The 24,420-nt window shown below is 33.9% G+C and overlaps 1 protein-coding gene across 6 annotated transcripts in view; it reads left to right on the forward strand.

Annotated features, from left to right (window-relative positions):
* The window catches only part of FER (FER tyrosine kinase), a 462,873-nt gene that overhangs the window by 210,016 nt on the left and 228,437 nt on the right, over nucleotides 1–24,420 (forward strand). For 5 of the 6 annotated variants that reach the window (XM_036847884.1, XM_036847879.1, XM_036847881.1 and 2 more), the window contains 2 exons: nucleotides 13,690–13,893; nucleotides 23,145–23,267. In XM_036847884.1, coding sequence (XP_036703779.1) covers nucleotides 13,690–13,893; nucleotides 23,145–23,267 — 327 coding nt within the window. The remainder of the gene's footprint in view (nucleotides 1–13,689; nucleotides 13,894–23,144; nucleotides 23,268–24,420) is intronic. The other variant, XM_036847883.1, reaches the window with a different exon arrangement.

Genomic DNA, 24,420 nt, shown 5'->3' on the forward strand with positions numbered 1-24,420 from the left:
TTGAAAAAAATTTTTCTCATTTTGTGAATTGTCTTTTCACTTTCTTGGTAATGTTCTTTGACACACAAAAGTTTTAAATTTTGACAAAGTCCAATTTATCTAATTTTCTTTCATTTCACATGCTTTTGGTGTTGTATGTAAAAAACCATTGACTAATGCAAGGTCATGCCAATTTTCACCTGTGTTTCCTTCTACAGTTTTATAGTTTTAGCTTTTACATGTAGGTCTTTGATCCATTACAAGTTAATAGCTGTGTATGGTGTGAGGTAGACATCCAAATTCATTTTTTTTTTGTGGAAGCATGTTTAATTTAAAATCGTAAAAAAGCAGCAACTATGAAATCACTGTTTCTTTACTCAAATAAACATATAAAAATTGGAACTATAGAGCATAATTTTAGATAAAATAAAACAGTTAATTGCATTATACATAGGGAAATGAATTAATCATGATAATATTCTCATTGAACTTGTCATAGCTACTTATTTTACCATTTTTTACAGTGTGACTAAAATGTAGAGCTATCTGTGAAGACAGTCTAATGGAACACTTTGATCAACAGTGTTGCTAGAAGGAAGAATGTTAGATAATTAGCTTTAGATGAATTTGGCTTTAACCGAATACAGTATCTGATGGTAGATGTTTAATATTTACTGTTATGATCAGCCCCAAGGATGTTTTCTTTTTTTTTCCACTGTACTAAAAGAGTTAAATAACCTATCCATGGTACCGCCAGGTACTGAGGTCTGCTCCACATCCAGCATCTTTCCATGCCTCAGGAGGTTATAAATTTGCATTGAGGACTGTTTCTTCTAGACTGTTTCTGAAGTCAAGGACAGAGGTGTTAGACAGGATTCATTGTATAATCTGAAAGCCTACTGGCAATCATGAGGGTCCATTTCCATTGAAAATCTTTCAAACCACAATATATTTGATGAGCTCTGTTCTAGTCATGTCAAGAATACTGCCCTTTCTCCAGAGCCATTGCTTTACTGCAGAATTTTTGTTATAAGTGGCTGAGCAACAGTTTGTTCCATCTTACAGCCCCTTGTGAGTGCTAGTTGTTCACTGATCTGTGGAGTACAGAACACCCTTATAACAATAGCACTCTTTGAAAAATGTTCTTTAAAACCAGAATAAAGCACATTTTGGTCCAGGTAATTGTTCTTTAGATGTCAGAAGAATTATTAAATTATTCTTCTGTCTCTTTAAAATTAATATTTTTCTGGATTCTGTTGACATATAGATTATTTTAATTTTTGAATTACTTTACATTTGAATTTAGAAAATAAAAATACTGAAAAATAAAGATGTGCATCCATTATATATAATAATGTAGTAAATAAGATTTGCTTATTTACTTCTATTTAGAAAATTAGCAAACTATCATTTAGCTGTGTTTAAGTTGTATATCAGTTATCAAGCTGGTATTGTAACGCTTGGCTTCCACCATTGGCATAGGGCAATATAGTTATTTTCATTCATAACATAATAAACTGCTTATATCTTTTAGTGTTTTCCTTCGTGTCTAGCAGAACAACCTTGTACTTCCTCTGACAAGGCGTGTTATTAAGTTCAGCTTAAATATTATGTATTTTAAACCTTGGTTGTCTTCCTTTATTCTGAAGGTCTTAGTATTTATTTATTTATTTATTTATTTAGCCCAGACACTCAGATGGAGAAAAATGAGAAACAAGGGAAAATAAAAATTAAATTTCTTACATCATATCACTGACATAAATACATTGAATTCTCCAATATAGTTAGCCATGTTTAGGAAAACTAAATATTATTCTCAGAGTTGCAAGTTTTGAATCACTAGTATTATCATACATAATTTTCAAGAAGAGCTTATCAGGATTTATTTTCTATAATTTCATTATATAGAGAGTAAATCTCATCTTTTATGTGTTTGCTCAAATGCTTAAAACAACCCAGATCATGTCAGAACGATGCTATATTCTATATAAGCAATCCCAACTTGATGATAAATGTTTAAATTTACTGAGCTATGATTTCATACTGACTCATTAGAATGATCTGGTAATAGTTTTAGTTGAGATGTGTAGTATAACATTGTCACTGACTACAGTTAATGGACTAAAATGTTATTGTTGATACTGTGGCACATTTTATATGTAATATTGCATGAACTTAAGGTAAGGATATTTGATACTGAAAAAATAAAGCTGTAGAAGAAATTGCAGTGATATGATGGGATGAGGGAGAATAAATGAGAGTCACAAGCACAATTGGAAAAAGTAAATGGATAAAAATGATAAAGAAGAAAAAAGAATAATTACGAATAAAGAGAAGATGAGTAAGGGAACTAAAGAAGCAGGTGAAAAAAAGAGTAAAGTGAGGGGAAATCAGAAGGTAGTGGAGGAAGCAGAAGTGTGAGACCAAAAATGAATGACTTTTAAGAAAATATATTTTGCTAGAGATAGGGTCTCTTGTTAGAGATCCAAGAAGGTGCATAAAAAGGCAGTCGGGAGCGGGGGGAGACCTTCAAGATGGCGGAAGAGTAAGACGTGGAGATCACCTTCCTCCCCACAAATACATCAGAAATACATCTACGTGTGGAACAACTCCTACAGAACACCTACTGAATGCTGGCAGAAGACCTCAGATGTCCCAAAAGGCAAGAAACACCCTACGTACCTGGGTAGGGCAAAAGAAAAAAGAAGAAATAAAGACAAAAGAATAGGGACGGGACCTGCACCAGTGGGAGGGAGCTGTGAAGGAGGAAAGGTTTCCACACACTAGGAAGCCCCTTCGCGGGCGGAGACTGCAGGTGTCAGAGGGGGGAAGCTTCGGAGCCACGGAGGAGAGCGCAGCAACAGGGGTGCGGAGGGCAAAGTGGAGAGATTCCCGCACAGAGGATCCGAGCCGACCACCACTCACCAGCCTGAGAGGCTTGTCTGCTCACCTGCCGGAGCGGGCAGGGACTGGGAGCTGAGGCTCGGGCTTCAGAGGTCAGATCCCAGGGAGATGACGGGGGGTGGCTGCGTGATCACAGCCTGAAGGGGGCTAGTGCGCCACAGCTAGCCGGGAGGGAGTCCGGGAAATAGTCTGGAACTGCCTAAGAGGCAAGAGACCATTGTTTCTGGGTGCTCCAGGAAAGGGGATTCAGAGCACAGCATAAACGAGCTCCGGAGACAGGCGCAAGCCGCGGCTATCAGCGTGGACCCCAGAGACGGGCATGAGACGCTAAGGCTGCTGCTGCAGCCACCAAGAAGCCTGTGCGAGCACAGGTTACTATCCACACCTCCCCTCTTGGGAGGTTGTGCAGCACGCCACTGCCAGGGTCTCATGATCCAGGGACAACTTCCCCAGGAGAACGCGTGGCGCGCCTCAGACTGGTGCAACATCACGCCAGCCTCTGCCACCGCAGGCTCGCCCCGCACGCTGTACCCCTCCCTCCCCCCGGCCTGAGTGAGCCAGAGCCCCCGAATCAACTGCTCCTTTAACCCTGTCCTGTCTGAGCGAAAAACAGACGCCCTTAGGCGACCTACACGCAGAGGCGAGGCCAAATCCAAAGCTGAACCCCAGGAGCTGTGCGAACAAAGAAGAGAAAGGGGAATCTCTCCCAGCAGCCTCAGGAGCAGCGGAATAAATCTCCACAATCAACTTGATGAACCCTGCATCTGTGGAATACCTGAATAGACAACGAATCATCCCAAATTTGAGGCGGTGGACTTTGGGAGCAACGATATATATATATTTTTCCTTTTTCTCTTTTTGTGAGTGTGTATGTGTACGCTTCTGTGTGTGATGTTGTCTCTATAGCTTTGCTTTTACCATTTGTCCTAGGGTTCTGTCTGTCCGTTTTTTGTTTTTCTTCTTTTTTGAATTACTTTTAAATTTTTTTATTTTGAATATTTTTTATTTTAATAACTATATTTTATTTTATTCTTTCTTCCTTTGTTTTTTTCTCCCTTTTCTTCTGAGCCGTGTGGCTGACAGGATCTTGGTGCTCTGGCCAGGTGTCAGGCCTGTGCCTCTGAGGTGGGCGAGTCGAGTTCAGGACATTGGTCCACTAGAGACCTACTGGCTCCACATAATATCAAACGGCGAAAGCTCTCCCAGAGATCTCCATCTCAACGCTAAGACCCAGCTCCACTCAATGACCAGCAGGCTACAGTGCTGGACACCCTATACCAAACAACTAGCAAGACAGGAGCACAACCCCACCCATTAGCAGAGAGGCTGCTTAAAATCATAGTAAGGTCACAGACACCCCAAAAATACACCACCGGATGCGGACCTGCCCACCAGAAAGACAAGATCCAGCCTCATCCACCAGAACACAGGCACTAGTCCCCTCCACCAGGAAGCCTACACAACCCACTGAACCAACCTTAGCTACTGGGGGCCGACAGCAAAAAGAACAGGAACTACGAACCTACAGCCTGCAAAAAGGAGACCCCAAACACAGTAAGTTAAGCAAAATGAGAAGACAGAGAAACACACAACAGATGAAGGAGGAAGGTAAAAACCCACCAAACCAAACAAATGAAGAGGAAATAGGCAGTCTACCTGAAAAAGAATTCAGAGTAATGACAGTAAAGATGATCCAGAATCTTGGAAATAGAATGGAGAAAATACAAGAAACGTTCAACAAGGACCTATAAGAACTAAAGAGCAAACAATGATGAACAACACAATAAATGAAATTAAAAATTCTCTAGAAGGGATCAATAGCAGAATAACTGAGGTAGAAGAACGGTTAAGTGACCTGGAAGATAAAATAGTGGAAATAACTACTGCAGAGCAGAATAAAGAGAAAAGAATGAAAAGAATTGAGGACAGTCTCAGAGACCTCTGGGACAACATTTAACGCAACAACATTTGAATTATAGGGCTCCCAGAAAAAGAAGAGAAAAAGAAAGGGACTGAAAAAATATTTGAAGAGATTATAGTTGAAAACTTCCCTGATATGGGAAAGGAAATAGTTAATCAAGTCCAGGAAGCACAGAGAGTCCCATACAGGATAAATCCAAGGAGAAACATGCCAAGACACGTATTAATCGAATTATCAAAAATTATATACAAAGAAAAAAGTTTAAAAGCAGCAAGGGAAAAGCAACAAATAACATACAAGGGAATCCCCATAAGGTTAACAGCTGATCTTTCAGCAGAAACTCTGCAAGCCAGAAGGGAGTGGCAGGACATATTTAAAGTGATGAAAGGGAAGAACCTACAAACAAGATTACCCTACCCAGCAAGGATCTCATTCAGATTCGACAGAGAAATTAAAACCTTTACAGACAAGCAAAAGCTAAGAGAATTCAGCACCACCAAACCAGCTTTACAACAAATGCTAAAGGAACTTCTCTAGGCAGGAAACACAAGAGAAGGAAAAGACCTACAATAACAAACCCAAAACAATTAAGAAAATAGTAATAGGAACATACATATCAATAATTACCTTAAATGTAAATGGATTAAATGCTCCAACCAAAAGGCGTAGACTGGCTGAATGGATACAAAAACAAGACCTGTATATATGCTGTCTACAGGAGATCCACTTCAGACCTAGGGACACATACAGACTGAAAGTGAGGGGCTGGAAGAAGATATTCCATGCAAATGGAAATCAAAAGAAAGCTGGAGTAGCGATTCTCATATCAGACAAAATAGATTTTAAAATAAAGACTATTACAAGAGACAAAGAAGTACACTACATAATGATCAAGGGATCGATCCAAGAAGAAGATATAACAATTGTAAATATTTATGCAGCCAACATAGGAGCACCTCAATACATAAGGCAAATGCTAACAGCCATAAAAGGGGAAGTCAACAGTAACACAATCATAGTAGAGGACTTAAACACCCCACTTTCACCAATGGACAGATCATCTAAAATGAAAATAAATGAGGAAATACAAGCTTTAAATGACACATTAAACAAGATGATCTTAATTGATATTTATAGGACATTCCATCCAAAAACAACAGAATACACTTTCTTCTCAAGTGCTCATGGAACTTTCTTCAGGATAGATCATATCTTGGGTCACAAATCAAGCCTTGGTAAATTTGAGAAAATTGAAATCATATCAAGTATCTTTTCTGACCACAATGCTATGAGACTAGATATTGATTACAGGAAAAAAATCTGTAAAAAATACAAACACATGGAGGCTAAACAATATACTACTTAATAACCAAGAGATCACTGAAGAAATCAAAGAGGAAATGAAAAAATTCCCAAAAACAATTGACAATGAAAACATGACGACCCAAAACCTATGGGATACAGCAAAAGCAGTTCTAAGAGGGAAGTTAATAGCAACACAGTCCTACCTCAAGAAACAAGAAACATGAAACATCTCAAATAAACAACCTAACCTTACACCTAAAGCAATTAGAGAAAGAAGAACAAAAAAACCCCAAAGTTAGCAGAAGGAAGGAAATCATAAAGATCAGATCAGAAATAAATGAACAGGAAATGAAGGAAACAATAGCAAAGTCAATAAAACTAAAAGCTGGTCGTTTGAGAAGATAAACAAAATTGATAAACCATTAGCCAGACTCATGAAGAAAAAAAAGGGAGAAGACTCAAATCAGTAGAATTAGAAATGAAAACGAAGAAGTAACAACTGACACTGCAGAAATACAAAGGATCATGAGAGATTACTACAAGCAACTATATGCCAATAAAATGTACAACCTGGAAGAAATGGACACATTTTTAGAAAAACACAGCCTTCCGAGACAGAACCAGGAAGAAATAGAAAATATGAACAGACCAATCACAAGCACTGAAATTGAGACTGTGCTTAAAAATCTTCTAATAAACAAAAGCCCAGGACCAGATGGCTTCACAGGCAAATTCTATCAAATATTTAGAGAAGAGCTAACACCTATCCTTCTCAAACTCTTCCAAAATATAGCAGAGGGAGGAACACTCCCAAACTCATTCTATGAGGTCACCATCACCCTGATACCAAAACCAGGCAAAGGTGTCACAAACAAAGAAAATTACAGGCCAATATCACTGATGAACATAGATGCAAAAATCCTCAACAAAATACTAGCAAACAGAATCCAACAGCACAGTAAAAGGATCATACACCATGATCAAGTGGGGTTTATCCCAGGAATGCAAGGAGTCTTCAATATGTGCAAATCAATCAATGTGATACACCATATTAACAAATTGAAGGAGAAAAACCATATGATCATCTCAATAGATGCAGAGAAAGCTTTCGACAAAATTCAACAGCCATTTATGATAAAAACCCTCCAGAAAGTAGGCATAGAGGGAACTTACTTCAACATAACAAAGGCCATATATGACAAACCCAACAGCCAACATCGTTCTCAATGGTGAAAAACTGAAACCATTGCCACTAATATCAGGAACAAGACAAGGTTGCCCAGTCTCACTGATATTATTCAACATAGTTTTGGACGTTTTAGCCAGAGCAATCAGAGAAGAAAAAGAAATAAAAGGAATCCAAATCAGAAAAGAAGAAGTAAAGCTATCACTGTTTGCTGATGACATGATACTATACATAGAGAATCCTAAAGATGCAACCAGAAAACTACTAGAGCTAATCAGTGAATATGGTAAAGTAGCAGGATACCAAATTAATGCACAGAAATCTCTTGCATTCCTATACACTAAGGATGAAAAATCTGAAAGAGAAATTAAGGAAACATCCCCATTTACCACTGCAACAAAAAGAATAAAATACCTAGGAATAAACCTAACTAAGGAGACAAAAGACCTGTATGCAGAAAACTGTTAGACACTGATGAAAGAAATTAAAGATGATACAAACAGATGGAGAGATATACCATGTTCTTGGATTGGAAGAATCAACATTGTGAAAATGACTATACTACCCAAAGCAATCTGCAGATTCAATGCAATCCCTATCAAAGTACCAAAGGCATTTTTCACAGAACTAGAACAAAAAACTGCCCTATTTGTATGGAAACACAAAAGACTCTGAATAGCCAAAGAAATCTTGAGAAAGAAAAATGGAGCTGGAGGAATCAGGCTCCCTGACTTCAGACTATATTACAAAGCTACAGTAATCAAGACAGTATGGTACTGACACAAAAACAGAAATATAGATCAATGGAAAAGGACAGTAAGCCCAGAGATAAACCCATTATGGTCACCTTATCTTTGATAAAGGCAGCAAGAATATACAATGGAGAAAAGACAGCCTCTTCAATAAATGGTGCTGGGAAAACTGGACAGCTACATGTAAAAGAATGAAATTAGAACACTCCCTGACACCATACACAAAAATAAACTCAAAATGGATTAAAGACCTAAATGTAAGGCCAGACACTATCAAACTCTTAGAGGAAAACGTAGGCAGATCACTCTATGACATAAATCACAGCAAGATCCTATTTGACCCACCTCCTAGAGAAATGGAAATAAAACCAAAAATAAACAAATGAGACCTAATGAAACTTAAAAGGTTTTGCACAGCAAAGGAAACCATAAACAAGATGAAAAAGACAACCCTTAGAATGGCAGAAAATATTTGCAAACGAAGCAACAGACCAAGGATTAATCTCCAAAATTTACAAGCAGCTCATGCAGTTCAATATCAAAAAAACAAACAACCCAATCCAAAAATGGGCAGGAGACCTAAATAGACATTTCTCCAAAGAAGATATACAGATTGCCAACAAACACATGAAAAGAGGCTCAACATCATTAATCATTAGAGAAATGCAAATCAAAACTACAATGAGGTATCACCTCACACCAGTCAGAATGGCCATCATCAAAAAAATCTACAAACAATAAATGCTGGAGAGGGTGTGGAGAAAAGGGAACCCTCTTACACTGTTGGTGAGAATGTAAATTGATACAGCCACTATGGAGAATAGTATGGAGGTTCCTTAGAAAACTAAAAATAGAGTTACCATATGACCCAGCAATCCCACTACTGGGCAAATACCCTGCGAAAACCATAATTCAAAAAGAGACATGTACCACAGTGTTCATTGCAGCACTATTTACAATAGCCAAGACATGGAAGCAACCTAAGTGTCCATCGACAGATGAATGGTTAAAGAAGATGTGGCACATATATACAATGGAATATTACTCAGCCATATAAAGAAATGAAATTGAGTTATTTTTAGTGAGGTGGATGGACCTAGAGTCTGTCATACAGAGTGAAGTAAGTTGGAAAGAGAAAAACAAATACCGTATACTAACACATATATATGGAATCTTAAAAAAAAAAAAAAGGTTCTATAGAACTAGGGGCAGGACAGGAATAAAGATGCAGGTGTAGAGAATGGACTTGAGGACATGGGGAGGCGGGAAGGGTAAGCTGGCATGAAGTGAGAGAGTAGTAGTGACATATATACACTACCAAATGTAAAATAGATAGCTAGTGGGGAGCAGCCGCATATCACAGGGAGATCAGCTCTGTGCTTTGTGACCACCTAGAGGGGTGGGATAGGGAGGGTGTGAGGGATTCGCAAGAGCGAGGAGATATGGGGATATATGTATATGTATAGCTGATTCACTTTGTTATAAAGCAGAAACTAACACACCATTGTAAAGCAATTCTACTCCAATAAAGATGTTATTTAAAAAAAATAGGCAATCAGGGAAATAGAAAGCAGTGGAAGTAAGGTAATATTTGAGTTTGGCCTAGGTGTGTATCTTTTTAAATAAAGTTTTGGGGAAAATTGTATAAGAATGTGAATTTGTTCAGCATATAATTCTGCCTAGTCATTATGATAGACCATAGTTATATTATTAGCTAAAGACTGAACAAACTCAAATTTTCAAAAAGTACAAAAAATTTTAATTAAGAAATTTGCACATAAGAATTTTGTTGCTAGTTTCATAGTGGAAAGTGAACATTAGGTAAAGTATATTTATAATAAAAATAACTAAGCTATCAGTGTATGAAAACAATGATCAGTTCTACTTTATTGCTAAAAAAAAATAGAATTCGTCAATTTACAGATAGGCCTTAGTGCCTGTTAATGATGGAACCATTGTTTTACATCCTGTTTGTCTAGCCTGAAGGCAAACAATCATGAAGATCAAATATCCCAAATAGTCTTTGTTTTTCATTATTTTAATAATTAACTCATTCAATGCATTCAAAACATAACTGGTTAGAAATTTGAAAAAAAGTGGCAGGAAGAGCATTATTATTCATGTTTTCATTTTATGTTATGCATTTGTTCAACTATCAAACTCTAATTGGTATAAAATACATTTTTTCTACCTATGGTTACATTGCCCTTTCAGTGAAAGTAGCTTTTAGTACCATCAGGCAGATTCCTTTTCAATAGGCCAATATTTCCCACCCTTTGCAAGTGTTTGGTGCTTCTCTTAACTTCTGCTTATATGACATTTGATTCTTAATCTCCCCGTAAAATTTCCCAGTGATATATAGCTTTAAAATTAAAGGGGTCATTATGGAATTTTTGAGAAATGTTTAAAATCCTGTGAGTTACTTGTAGTCACCATAGTATATTATTATACTAGATCTGAAATAATTCATTACTAAGATTATTAAATTAATAACTAAATTTATATAAGATATTAAAGAATTAAATTCACTTTTATGGTTATTAAAAATTCATAAAAACTTTTATGTTAGTGTTGAAGTTTTATTTAGCTTGTTGAAGCTCATTGAGAGGTTTACTTGTATATTTTCCATGCTGTTATATTTTAGTGTTTTTTTTTTTTAATGGTTTCTTATTTGGGTACTTAATTTGAGTAAGATCCAGACTTTGATTTTTGTTTTTAAACACTTTTGTCTCTGCCTCTCAAAAAGGATCTCATCTTGTGCTCAAATGTTTGAGATAAAAGCATACAAATCTTCATTGAATTCTTGGGAATTAGCCTGAACTAGGCTAAGAAAAAAAAATAGCCTCTTATTCTTAAGTCAAGAAAAAAATATTTTCATTTTCTTGTGCCGACTCCTCATTGCATCTTCATTTAAACCAATCTTTTTATTTCACTAAGCTCAGTATGTTTTTGCTGGAATATTCTTTATGAATAAGGCCCAGGGAAAATAACTAACTAAACAGCTAGCCTAGTCAATCAGAAAAGCTTGTCTTATTAAGTATAACTTGTTAACTGTATTGGATTACTATACATTTTAAAAAGGAGACTTCCCCTTCCCCATATGTTTGGCAAAAATTTTAGATAACTTAATGACAAGGAAAAATCTTTCCCCACTTAGGCTTAGAAAGCTGTGATATTTGAAGTAAAAAGCTTCATTTCATTTTTGATGTAATTATGAAGGCTTTTGGGATGCTGGGATTTTGTTGCTGGTACATCCTGCATTCCATCACTGTCAAGTTTGCAAAATTGTATTGGAATTTAATTGAAATCATATTAATTAAAACGTTCCTTCCAATGTTTCCAGGGAAGTCCCTGAAAGACCTGATAGAACCAGGCAGGGGATAAGTACAACCTTTCCCTGTGTATGCCTGTCACACATGTACACACACACACACACACACACTCATAGTGAGTTCAGCCTACATTTCGTTACAGTATTGTCTAGGAGCCGGAAACAGATTTCTATAAGTTTCCCTTCCTACCCAAAAGAAACTAATAAACCCAGAGGACTGACGTGTAATCCCTATGAAATAACAATATAAGTTCCTTCCTATTTACTCCTCTTTTTTAAACAAAGAAACAAACATAGATGGTTTTTTTTCCCCAGATGTATTCCTCACCTTCAAATCCTTAAATGAATTTCTCAGTGTTAGCTCACCTTTTGTATTTCAAATGCCCTTCTGACTTAACGAATTCTCCAGGCTCTTCATTCTCACAATTCTAAATAAATCAAAATTTGGGAGGATAGGTTGAATAGGACAAGAAATCAAGCATATGATATTCTTGTTTGTGATGCTTTTCTATTATGTAGACCTTTTTTGAGAGATAATAATAAAAAAGTTTTTTGCCAAGAGGTGACATTGAATTTCTTATTTTATTGATTTTTTTTTCCCTCTGGAAAAAAGCAATGAAACACTTTGCCATTGGTGAGACTTGGAAATATTCGTATAACAGTAAAAATTGTAGTATTTTCTGTATTGAAATGCACTGTGACAAAATTTTGGAGAAGAAATATTTAATCATTTTGACCACCTACTTTAAGAATTATAAACTATTAGTATCAGTATACACAAAAAGTTAATTTTGTGTGGGTTATGCATTTGTTTTTAAAAATAATACTTTTTTAATCTCATAGTTGTGGCTAGTTCTTTATATAATTTACTTTTTAAACCCATTTTTGGGAGCACAGTTTAAAATTTCTTTGAAATATAGTATTTATCATAATTAGTACTAAAAGAAAAAGGCTTATTTAGCTTATAAACGATTTCCATGTATAGTCACATCATGTATGCAATTAAAGAATTAAAGAATATCATAGTGGTAGAAGTAGAAATCAAACTGTGGACTCTGAAAAAGTCTGATTGGGACTTCTCAACGTTCTTTTTTTAAATCAGTCGGATGGGTTTTGGATAATATAAAATGGAACTTTGACCAGTAAGTTTTAAGCCTCTTCGTGTGATACAAAACAATGCAGGCTCTCTTCAAAACTAGTTCTCATTTACCAGAAAGGTACTGTATTTTATCCCTATGTAGAGTTCATAATATCAACCTGAAAAACCTGATTGATGTGTGAATATTTGTCTTTCATTTATTGTTAATTCTGATTTTTCCGATTTATGAATTACTTTCTCATGAGGCATTGTGCATATTATATTTTGAGAACCTTAAGGGTTAGTGCATATGATTATACCTTACCCATAAAGTACTGTTATCGCCTGGGGCAATTTAGTTTCTGTGGGTAATAAATATAAGCAAACAAAAAACTTTTTACTTGCAACCAGAAAATGTGTGATTTCATCTATTATTAATTAGAAACATTTCAACGAAACATAACCAGCTCTTAGTTATCTCTATTTGTTATTAGCACTTGGCCTCCTAAAATAACAGATAATTTGCTTTCCTGCTGTGCTCATGACTTATATTCCTCCCTTGTTTTTGCCATATGTTTGTAATTGAACATTGGTGGTTTCAATGAAGCTATTTCACCTAAGGCTTTGTCTGCCATTGCTGTACAGGATCAGGACCAGCCATGTGGCAGAGGTAATGGTTAAGGAAGTCAGGGGAATAAGGATAAGAATGAGAAGGCACAGCAACAGAGCACCATCAAATGACGACTTAGCACTCCTGGGACTCATGATGGGGACAGTCCACAGCCCATGTGATTAAGAGTTAATTCCATAAAAAGATATAACTCAACTTTTAAAATGAAGTTATTTTATGATAAATTTCTCTGATCATACTCTCTTTTCATCATAATTCTCTGATTGAAAAATTTTAAATATATGGATTTATTTTATGACATGGTGAATAAGACTATAAGTGCCAACTCTAAATGTTGATGTTTTGTGTACCTATGTATGATAGATAGAAAAAACAAATAACCTTCAAGTATTTAAGGATATGTATTTGTACTAAGCTTCAGCACCAGTGCTCTAGGACGTATTTTCTTTAAAAATTATGAAAATTTCAGATTCATCATATAACTTTTAATTGGTTAATTAAAAGGAAGAACATAGGTAAGAAGTATTTATAATTGCTGTTAGCTTTACCAGAAAAAAATTGCTATTTTCTCTAATTTAGTTTTTTTTCAATATTTGCTCAAGTTCTGTGATACGATCCCCATAATTGAGAAGCCTCTGGCAGAACAGGATTGGTACCATGGTGCAATTCCCAGAATAGAAGCGCAAGATCTGTTAAAACAACAAGGAGACTTCTTGGTGCGAGAGAGTCATGGGAAACCTGGTGAATATGTCCTTTCTGTATTTTCTGATGGACAAAGGAGACACTTTATCATACAATTTGTTGATGTACGTTTCCAATTTAGTTTATATGTATATTTTGATATAGTTAATTGAGGTATAATTGTAATAAATGATGAATAATTTGTGATAAATGCCTGTAACACTAACTTTAGCACTTAATTTTTCTTTTTTCTGAATTCCGTAAGTAGAGTGCTCTAAAATTCACTAAAATGTTAACATTTTTAAGGAAATACATATTTTAAAATATAAAGTTAAGAATAGTTGTTACAATTTACATTAAATTTAAATGCATAAATATTTAATGTTTTAAGTTAACTTTGAACATTAAAGATCCTTTGTATTAAAAATAAAAAGAAATAATGTGATTATCATAATTTTTTTTTAAAGAAACTTAATTATGAATTTTATGCTCTTGAAACCAGCCCTTGAAATTGCTCAAAAATGTTACCATGAGAGATTTTTAAGAAATATTTTATTAAATAGTAATAATGAAATACCTTAATGAATGGGACAGTGATAGTTGAATTGTTTTTATGATTCTTTGAGGATTAAGGGTTTTTTTCCACTTATGTATAAGCTATTATTTGTTGGCATTAATGAACAATAAATAGAAATCGAAGAAAAATTTTTAAAATGATCTGGGCATATTGCTTGTTCTAATACTGATTTATTTATTGAAGTTTAAGTATTGTAAACTTATTTGTTACATTCTTTATTAAGCACTCAACAGATGAAGAGTGATCTCAAAATTTTGTTTAACTTTACCCACTGAGAAATTTTTAATATTTTTGGCATAGGAAGGAATTGATGCCTGTATTTGTCATTTTTTACCCCATCATATCAAATGGCATGCATTTCAAGCTGGCTGTCTGTAGGATTTCAGTTTATGTCCAGGCACTAGAGTGATGCTAAGTACCGTACAAGAAGATTGGACCATTATCATTAGATGAACTTCAGAGGGTTTTAGGAACATATATGTTCAAGTTCATATATAGTTCACATATATATAAGTTCATCTAGTGATAATATATATTGCATATTATATTATCTATATACTATACAGATATAATTCTGAGGTGAAATTCACATACCATAAAAGTAACCATTTAAAAGTTGCATTTAGTATAATCACATCTAGGGATTATATTTAAATGAAAATAAATGCTGTTCAGATGGGTTAAAATAAGTATATTAAAGTATATATTATAATTTTCATACTACTTGTTAATTTTGCATAGTATTCAGACCTCAACTTGATAATTATATTTGCCTACTCTTATACATCCAACCTACTGTTTCTAATAATATGTCATCCCTTACTTTCTTTAAATTTGTATGTGCCTTTAAATTATGGATGTAGATAACCTTCCTTATTACACCCAGTGACCATGTTGGCAATATTTATAAAATTGTATGAGAATTGTAGAAGGAAAGATGGTAGACAAACTATAAACTACAACTTACATGAATGTTTCCTTCTATTTTCTAAGCTCTAAAAGTTACTCTTTGAAATATGTCATACATTAAATAAGACTGAAATATTTCCCTTATTACCTCTTGTAGTTTAAAATGTAACTGTAGGAATTTAACTTAGTATTTTTAGAAACAAAATGGAAAGGGTCCACTTGCAAATTATCACTTGTCTTTAATATTGTCATTTTGTTTTAAGTAACTAAAGTGAACAGCATAATATATTCTAAAAATAAGATATTGTTACAAGTTCACATTTAAAGATTTTATTCAGCTTCCTCTGTCATTGAAATTTTGCAAAGATCTCTCTTAAAGAAGAGAGTACTTGTATTTCTGTAAATGCCTCAGGTTTTCCACTGCCTAATTTTATTTAATTTGCCCTCATTGTATAATGTTGAGTTCTTCAATCAGTTAAAAAATAAGAGTTTTAAGGTGAAATCGACTGTTTGGGGAAATCTTAATTCTTTTTCTTCTTGTGCAGGTGAATCTTGCTTGATCTAAAATTATCCCATTTCCTTCCTCATACACCTGTTGTCTGGAAGGGGTTTATAAATGGGGGAAGTCATTACCAGATATTTAATGATTGCCTATTATATTCCAATCAATGAATTTATAATCCATTAGTAGATTATAAAAGCTGTACATAAATGTGGGGTCAGGTGTCCTAAGTGAGGAAGACATAAAGAAATATAGGATTCTGTGGAAAAAAAGTCAAATAGTAATCAATGAAAACTTGAGTTTCAGGCCCAGATCTGTACTTTACAAGCTCTGGTTTGGGAAGTAATTGGGGGTAATAGCTGATATACTGATTGTGAGAGTCAAACAGTGAATATATTCTTTGTAATGTGTGAAGTGCTATGCAGATCATTAGGCATTTTTACCATTGTTTGAACACTTTATTTAGAAAAACATACAAATGTACTTTATACGAAATACAAGTGTAATTGGAAAAGTTAAAAATTTTCTTTTTGGTTCCTATTGAGATTTATTTGTGAAATTTAAATAGTAATGAAAATATTGTTTTAGAATTTATATATTTAAGTTTGAGGTATTCATTGATCACAAATAACGTTATTTTTAGCAACATTATCTCTGTCAACTAGAGTCTAGTTTGGCAGTTATTTTGAAGCTTTATTTTTGTATGCATATCACAGTTATTTTTTTAACATGGTGTGAAACTCTGCATGCTGTGAACATTATGACTGATCAAGATGGATGCAGATACTTTAGATTTTTACATTTTTTACTACTCTAGCAGAGAATATCTGTTGTTTTAGCTAGTTCAAGCAAGGAAAACTGTACTTTTTATTGGACACTAATTACATTAATTTCATAAAGCCAGATATATTAAGCATAGCTAAGTATCTGAATCTCAGTGTAATTCTAGTGTTATTTACTGACTTATTCCATAGTTACTAACCTGTTTATGGTGCTTGATGTAAAGCCACAGTTAGAGTTTGTACCTAAAACTGTTTATCTTTTGTCATAAATATTGACAGATTTTCATAGAGATTCAAATAGCATTGTTTCATTTGATAGGTTAGTATATAATCAAATCCTTGCTTTTGTATAAGATAAACAAAAAGAAGTGATGAAACAAAGTACTTCAGAAAAAAACTTTTTGTGCTATTATTAATAGGAAAATACCAATTCATATTTCTCTAATTTTATTTATCTGACACATATTTGCTAAAAACACATTTTGGCAGAGTATCATGTTATGCAGTGTAGGGAGGTGAAACTGAAAATGTATGGCCTACTGCTCGGTGAGCTTAAGACCTGGTAGGTGAGACATTAGTAGAATTCATGAACAGAGAAACATTAAAGATGCAGATTTAAGGATAATTGAGCCAAACATTTGAATTAACATCTGGTGATGAATTGAAAAATCACAACATAGTAAATATTTTAAAATAAAACCTGGGGGAACATCCTCTACCTAATGGCATATCATCCTTTTTTATTTCTTCATTCATTTCAATCAAAAAATACTAATTGAGCAAGTATTCTATAGAGTCCAGGGATACGGGCCAATAAAACAAAAATAGCACAGAAGTGGAGGCTGTGAGTAGCTACTATGTGAAATTGGGTAGCTCAGTGTATTGTATCATCAGTTCATTCAACAGATATCTATTGGATGTCTATCATGTGCTGAGTTTCACTTTAAAGTGATGGATGTAGTCTCTGAATGTACCAGACAGGTTTACTTTGTGTTTTTTGCCACAATCTCTAGGCTCTTTGAACTACCTTTTAAATTCATACTGTGGATCTTAAGAAAGACTAAGTGAAAGTATATACAGACCCAAAACTTGTTTGTATGACAATTCCAAGTTTGTGTTCTTATCCTTGTACACTTAAGATTATTTTAACTGTTTTACTCCAGCCATTCAAAGATTCAAGAGAAGGCAATACGTTCCTTGAAGTTAAAATGAATCAGCATAAGATATCATTTTCTGTGCCCCAGACACACAATCAGGGACTTAGGAGACTTCCTTCTTAACAATAAAGCAAAGCCATTCCAAAACCTTATTAATTAGTTTCCAGGAAATACTAATTGAGTGAGTACTTTTAAGACCCAGAGATATAATGGTGGATCTTACAGTCTAGTGGGGAGGCTCATGGTCATTTGTAAATCACACACAATATATGTAATTATAAACTCTATTAAGTGCTGTAAAGATACACAGTGCTATGAACACTTTTAACTGGAAAACTTAAGGAAGTTACGTTTGAGACAACCATCTGAAGAATGAATAAAAGTTGACTAGGAGAAGCCTTACCAAAATCTTATTAATTTTATTCCTCAGATTCCCCAACAATCCTTCCTGTTTACTGGTTTAAATAGTAATATAACTAGTCAATGTGCTTTTTTTATTTGAGAAAGCTAAAATTTATGTTTTACATTTTTATTGTTGGGTACTACCCAAAAAAGGAGTGTTCTAGCCTTTTGTTTTTATTCAGCTTATTCATCTTGCCCTCTTTCAGAAATGATTTTCCCTCTTTCCTTTTTGTTTTTTTCTTATGCATGCTTATCCTTGATGGTTTTTCAGGAGATCTACTCAGGCATAATATTTCAAATTACACATTCATTGAATACCCTTCTCATTTTTGTGTGCTTTTTGTGTTCTGTCTGACTTCCTTGCATAATAATAGTCCTCTGGAAATATGCGTAGCAACAAAATCTGATTCTACTTTTTATCGTTTTTCATCTATATGCATGATTGATTCTTAAGTAGCACAGTGATAAATCAGGAATGAATTCTAGATATAGTGAATGTTTTAAAAACAAAAATAATGCATACTCTTAGTAAAAATTCAGAAATATGTATCACAGAAACATGTGCTTCACAGTTAATACCCCCTTACAGGCTCACTGTATATTCTTTGAGATCTTAAAAATATATTTTAATTATGTGCAACTATGTAATTCTTATTTTACAAAGATTGATTCATAGCATATTTTTAATTTATACTTCTTATTTTTTAATGATATATTACCTGGTTTTTTAAAATGTAATACAAATGACTATCAACAAAATGATCTTTGTAGGAATTTGTAGAAATTTATTTTTTACTACTATTTTTTATTGCTTCTTTTGGAATTCACAGAAGAGATCATTAGTAGCTCCAAAGAGAAATCTCTTATTTGAAAGTTAATATGGATTCTCTCTGTCACATTATTAGTAAAGCCATATAGAAAAACTTTAAAAAGAATTCTCTGTATGTGAACCCAACCTCAGGTCATCTGAGCTATAAGAAATTTACACAAATTTGTACAAAGTCAAATGTAATATTCAGAATTTTGAATGTATCAAGAAACAAGTCCTCAACATTTTTGGTGAATGTATTCTTTTCTTTTTAATTGTAGTACAGTTGACTTCTAATATTACATTTGTTCCAGGTGTACATCATAGTAATTTGATACGTATGTACACTACAAAATGATCACCATGATAGGTCGTTACCATCTGTCACTATACAAAGTTATTACAATATTATTGACTATATTCCCTATCCTGTACAATACATCCTCATGACTTATTTGTTGTATAGCTAGAAATATGTACCTCTTAATCTCCCTTACCTATTTCTTTCATCTCTCTACCGTCTTCCCGTCTGGCAACCACCAATTTCTTCTCTGTATCTATGAGTCTGTTTCTATTTTGTTATGTTTGTTTGTTTTGTTTTTTAGATTCCACATATAATATTTGTCTTTCTCTGACTTATTTCACTTAGCATGATACCCTCTAAGTCCATCCATGTTGTCGCAAATGGCAAGGTTTCATTCTTTTTTATGGCTGAGTAATATTGTATTGTGTGTGTATCTTGTTTTTTATCCATTCTTCTTTACCCTTTCATCTATTGATGGACACTTAGGTCTCTTCCATATCTTGGTTATTGTAAATAATGCTGTAATAAACATAGGGGTGCATGTATCTTTTCTAATTAGTGTTTTTATTTTCTTCAGAAAAATACCAAGAAGTTGAATTGCTGGATCATATGGTAGTTCTCTTTTTAGTTTTTTGAGGAAACTCCAAACTTTTTTCCATAGTGGCTGCACCAATTTACATTCCCACCAACAGTGCATGAGGGTTCCGTGAATGTATTATTCTTGACCTTAGTTGCTTAGGTGAACTTTATAAGCAAACAGCCATAGCATCATTTTTAGATTCATTACATTATCTTCATCTTTAAGGAAGTGAGTTAATTGGTTTTGCACTGTGTTAGGACTCAGAACTTCACTGATGTCAGAGGAATTGTTTTAAACAAATACTTGCTAGGAATCAGTTTCTCATTTTAGCCCTTGAAGGAAGTACTGCTGCTTGTATTACTGTATTAGTTCATCATGATTACTGTGTCAATGGCAGAAAACTACCTTTAGATTAAAAACTAGATATGTTCTTAAGAAAGGGAAACTGAAAATTCCTATTATTTTATTCTCTATTTCTCTAGTTATAAGGGGTATATTAGAAATTTATATAAGGCCTTATGACACTAGTGGCTGATTTAAAATTTTCATTCTGTGTGAACTTCATCTCATTACTTACTTTTTATTAAACATTCTACAGGGCATCCTGAGTTTGTGTGGGTGTGTGAACTTTCCAGTATTCATTTCTATGTTAAGTTGTCTTACTTTAACTTTATAGTCATTTTAGATGCATTGCATTTCATTTATTTCACACACGTTTATTTATCCAGGCAATATATGCCAAGCACTGTTCTTGACCAGAGGGATACTCTGATGAACAAAACAAAGATAAAAATTTATCATCTCAGGAGCTTATATTCTAGAGGAGGAGATAGGCAATAAACAAGATACATAAGTAAAATATATGTGATGTTAGATAGTGATAAATTCTAAGGAGAAAAATTTAGTAAGGAAAAGGAGGTAAGAAATTTAGTTGGGGTGAGAAATGGATATTGGATGGCCTGAGTAGACCTCACTGAAAAGGTGACATTTGTTGAAAGACTAGAAGGAAGTAAGGGAGCCATTACCCAAACGGCCATCCAAGGAACTATTTCAAGCAGCAAATGTAAACTCCCTGAGGAGGGAATGTGTGTAGTGTGTTTATAAAACAAGAAGGAAATGAGTGTGGCTGGAGGGGAGTGAGGCGGGATGGGGGATTTGGTAAGAGATGAGGTGAGAGAGATGATAGAGGACAGATTAGAGAGCCCTAAAGACCATGGTAAAGACTTAGGCTTTTATTCTGAGGGAGGTAAAAATTTTGTGCAAAATAATGGAATGGTCTGTTGTAACAGGATTTCCTGGCTCTTTATTAAGAGACTGAAGAAAGACAAAGGGAGAAACAGTGTGTGTGTGTGTGTGTGTGTGTGTGTATGTGTGTGTGTGTATATATATATATATACACACACACACACTTCACTGAGGAATACTAAGCAAATATAATTGTATATATTTAAAGTGTACAGCATGATGATTTGGTACACATTGTAGAATGATTGCCAAGATCAAGGGAATTAACACATCCATCATCCCATGTAATTAACTCTTTTTTTTTTTTTTGTGGGAATGCTTAATATCTACTCTCAGGAACTTTCAAGTATACAAGACCATATATTTGGTTCAGATATTACTGTTATTACTACATGTTACACATCTGTAACATTTTACCTTTCTTCATGTCTTATTTTCATATAAGAATGCCTTCTAGGATATTTGGTTATTTACAGATAATCATTATTCCTTGAGAACATGTAATTTACACTTTTAAGTGTCCTTTGAAAATGTTTCTTATCATATATCCAGATTTGGAATTATTTTTGTAATCCAAGGTTTATTATTGGTATGATGACTTAATAATTGAGTGTGTACCATGTACTGTATACTAAGCAGTGGTTTGCATGTTAATACTTGTTCAGGCCTCACACTTTTTCTGTGAGGACGTCCAAATATTATTTCTGTTTTGAAATAAACTGAGGCATTGAGAGAACTTGCTCAGTGCATTGCACATCTAGCAATAGACTACTGTCCTTAGTGTGAGATATTCTTAAGTATCTTTACTAATATATCATAGCAGGTCTGGCTGTTGTATGCAACAATTTTTTAGTCAGTTTATTAACAACTGCCTTGAATTGACCCTAACACAAACTGCCTTGAGTTGAACTATATAGTTAAGTGTTAAAGTAAGCTAATGCATGTTTGTTCCTCACTTGACGAAATGGAAATATTCATTTAAAAAGTTGTATATAAATTAGATTCTGGGAAATTGAATATAATTTTATATTATGGAAAAGAAACTTTGCGTTTTTTATCCTTTAACTGGGAAAATAATCTTCCAGTAATGTAAATAGTATCCAAATTTAGAGAGTTTTGAAATTTCTTATTTCTTAGCATAGCATTTTCTTAAAATGGAGCACGTTTGTATCTGTATTTGTACACATCACCCGTATATGTACAGGTGAATTCTTTGTGAACAATCAAATGGAAGCCTTTATTACATCACACTGTATTGTAACGCTTTTTGCAATGAAAAATAGGCCCAATAAGATATTTTTTCTTTGCTAAATTTATTGCCATCAATTCATCCCTATGATTACTGACCTACATGCCTGTTTGAAATATGAAGACAGAGAAAAGGGGTCTTGACAGAGTTTGGGAAAATGTTACTAACTTGATGTTTTGAAATCAAAAAGTGCTACGATTTGACTATGCTGATATATGCAGTTTTGTGTCTGCTGCATTTTATTTCTTTATCAAATGTAAGTGAATGTGAATGTCTGTGTGGTTTTGGTAAAAGAATAATACATGAATAACCCCAGTGTAGAAAAACCAATCAATACTGTATTGATAAAAGGGAAATAAATGATCATCAGAGGTATTCTTAAAATACTTATTATTATATTGGATATACTTCCTCAACCTTTTGACACTATTTTTGATCTTGAAAATTTTATCAAATGGAACATATAAGCAAACATATATACACATACTTCTTGTTCCTTAACTTAAATGTATCCTGTGCTTTATTTCCTTTGGTTATTATTTTAGCAAAATGCATTCCAGGTCTGTAAGTTTTTCTTTTTATTTTTTCCTTCTTTTTTATTTTTTAACAATCTGAATTATATTTAGTCATTATGCAAATTAATTTCTTGATGCAAAGGTAAATTTTTTTAGCATGTTGGAATTTTATTTATTTTTATTTTTACCATCATAACCATTTTTAAGTGTATAATAGTTCAGTAGTGTTAAGTATTTTCACATTGTTGTGCAATAATAGTTTTTCTTAAGTGGAACTTTGTTGATGAATGTAATGTTGCTAAAGCAATGTCTTCATATTTGTTCTACTTTATTGTCCTTTCTCCAGAACATGTATCGTTTTGAAGGCACTGGGTTTTCAAATATCCCTCAACTTATAGACCATCACTATACAACAAAACAGGTCATCACTAAGAAATCAGGTGTAGTTCTGCTGAATCCTATTCCTAAGGTAGGTGCATATATTCACATTTTTTTTTTGAGACTGCTTCGTGAGTTATTTCCCACAGTAAATAAAGTTCTTAGATTATTTATAGAAGTTTGGAAACAAATATAGTCGAAACATGGAACTTCCTTGGTTTTATTAAGATGGGAGATGGGTTACCTTTTTATTCAGTGTTTGCAAATGGCCTGTTTTTCTTTTTCCTTCCCAGTTTTTCTTGAAAGACTTGAGGCCTTCCTTCACACTATAAGGTTCAGACTTTAAAGACTCAGTTTATAAAAGATTCTGAGATGTAGAAGTCAAAGAAAATGTCCAGCAATCAAGAGTAAATTAGAATTTTAATTTTGGGTGTTAAGTTTACAATATATTATAAGACACTGGAATTTTTTAAAACTACACTACTCTTCACAAAGGCAGTAAATCATAACTTCACTATGTACAACCAGGTAGCTGGGCAAGAGATTGTTCTAGGTCATTTTTACCTCTAAGATATACCACAGAACAGATTGCTTTTCATGAGCTTTAAGAGATTTGCGAGGTAGGGAATGGGTATGAGGCAGGTTTGTGTTTTTAAGGTAAAACCTGTGGGGCCTGACCTGGGAGGAACAATGGAGCTGGCGTAACTTCTGAGCACTTTTAATGTTCCAGGAATTGGGTTGGGGTCAACAAAAGTCCCTTTCCTTTGGGGCCCGTCTCATATGAAGAACAGTGTAGAAATAGGAAAGTCATAAAACCTGGTAGGTTAATATTTTCTGATTTGAGGTTTACATATCTAGGGATGACTTTTAATATGAAGCAAGTGTTATTCCCAAGAATGCTAGTATATAATCCAAATTCACCTAAAATTTAAAAAACTTTTAAAATTTAAAACTTAAAAAACAATGGTTATATTTCCCTTTGTTAGTCTGGAACATAGTGTCTGTGTTTGTACTTGTGTTATATTACTCAGTCTTTATTGAGGGGCTGAGTTTTAACATTCTGCTCACAGAAGATTTTAACAGTCAGTTGCTAAATATTAATTCTGTGGCTAAGGAATTGTCCTTCTTGCATAATTTTCTAGAATTATGAGATGGGCTCATTCTTTGTTCATATTTTTCCGGTCACTTTTTTTTACATTTAATTGCAAAGAAACCCTATAAAAATTCTCCTTTAGTCTGGAACA

The sequence above is a fragment of the Balaenoptera musculus genome, chromosome 3, assembly GCF_009873245.2.
Source record: "Balaenoptera musculus isolate JJ_BM4_2016_0621 chromosome 3, mBalMus1.pri.v3, whole genome shotgun sequence".
Taxonomy (NCBI): Eukaryota; Metazoa; Chordata; class Mammalia; order Artiodactyla; family Balaenopteridae; genus Balaenoptera; species Balaenoptera musculus.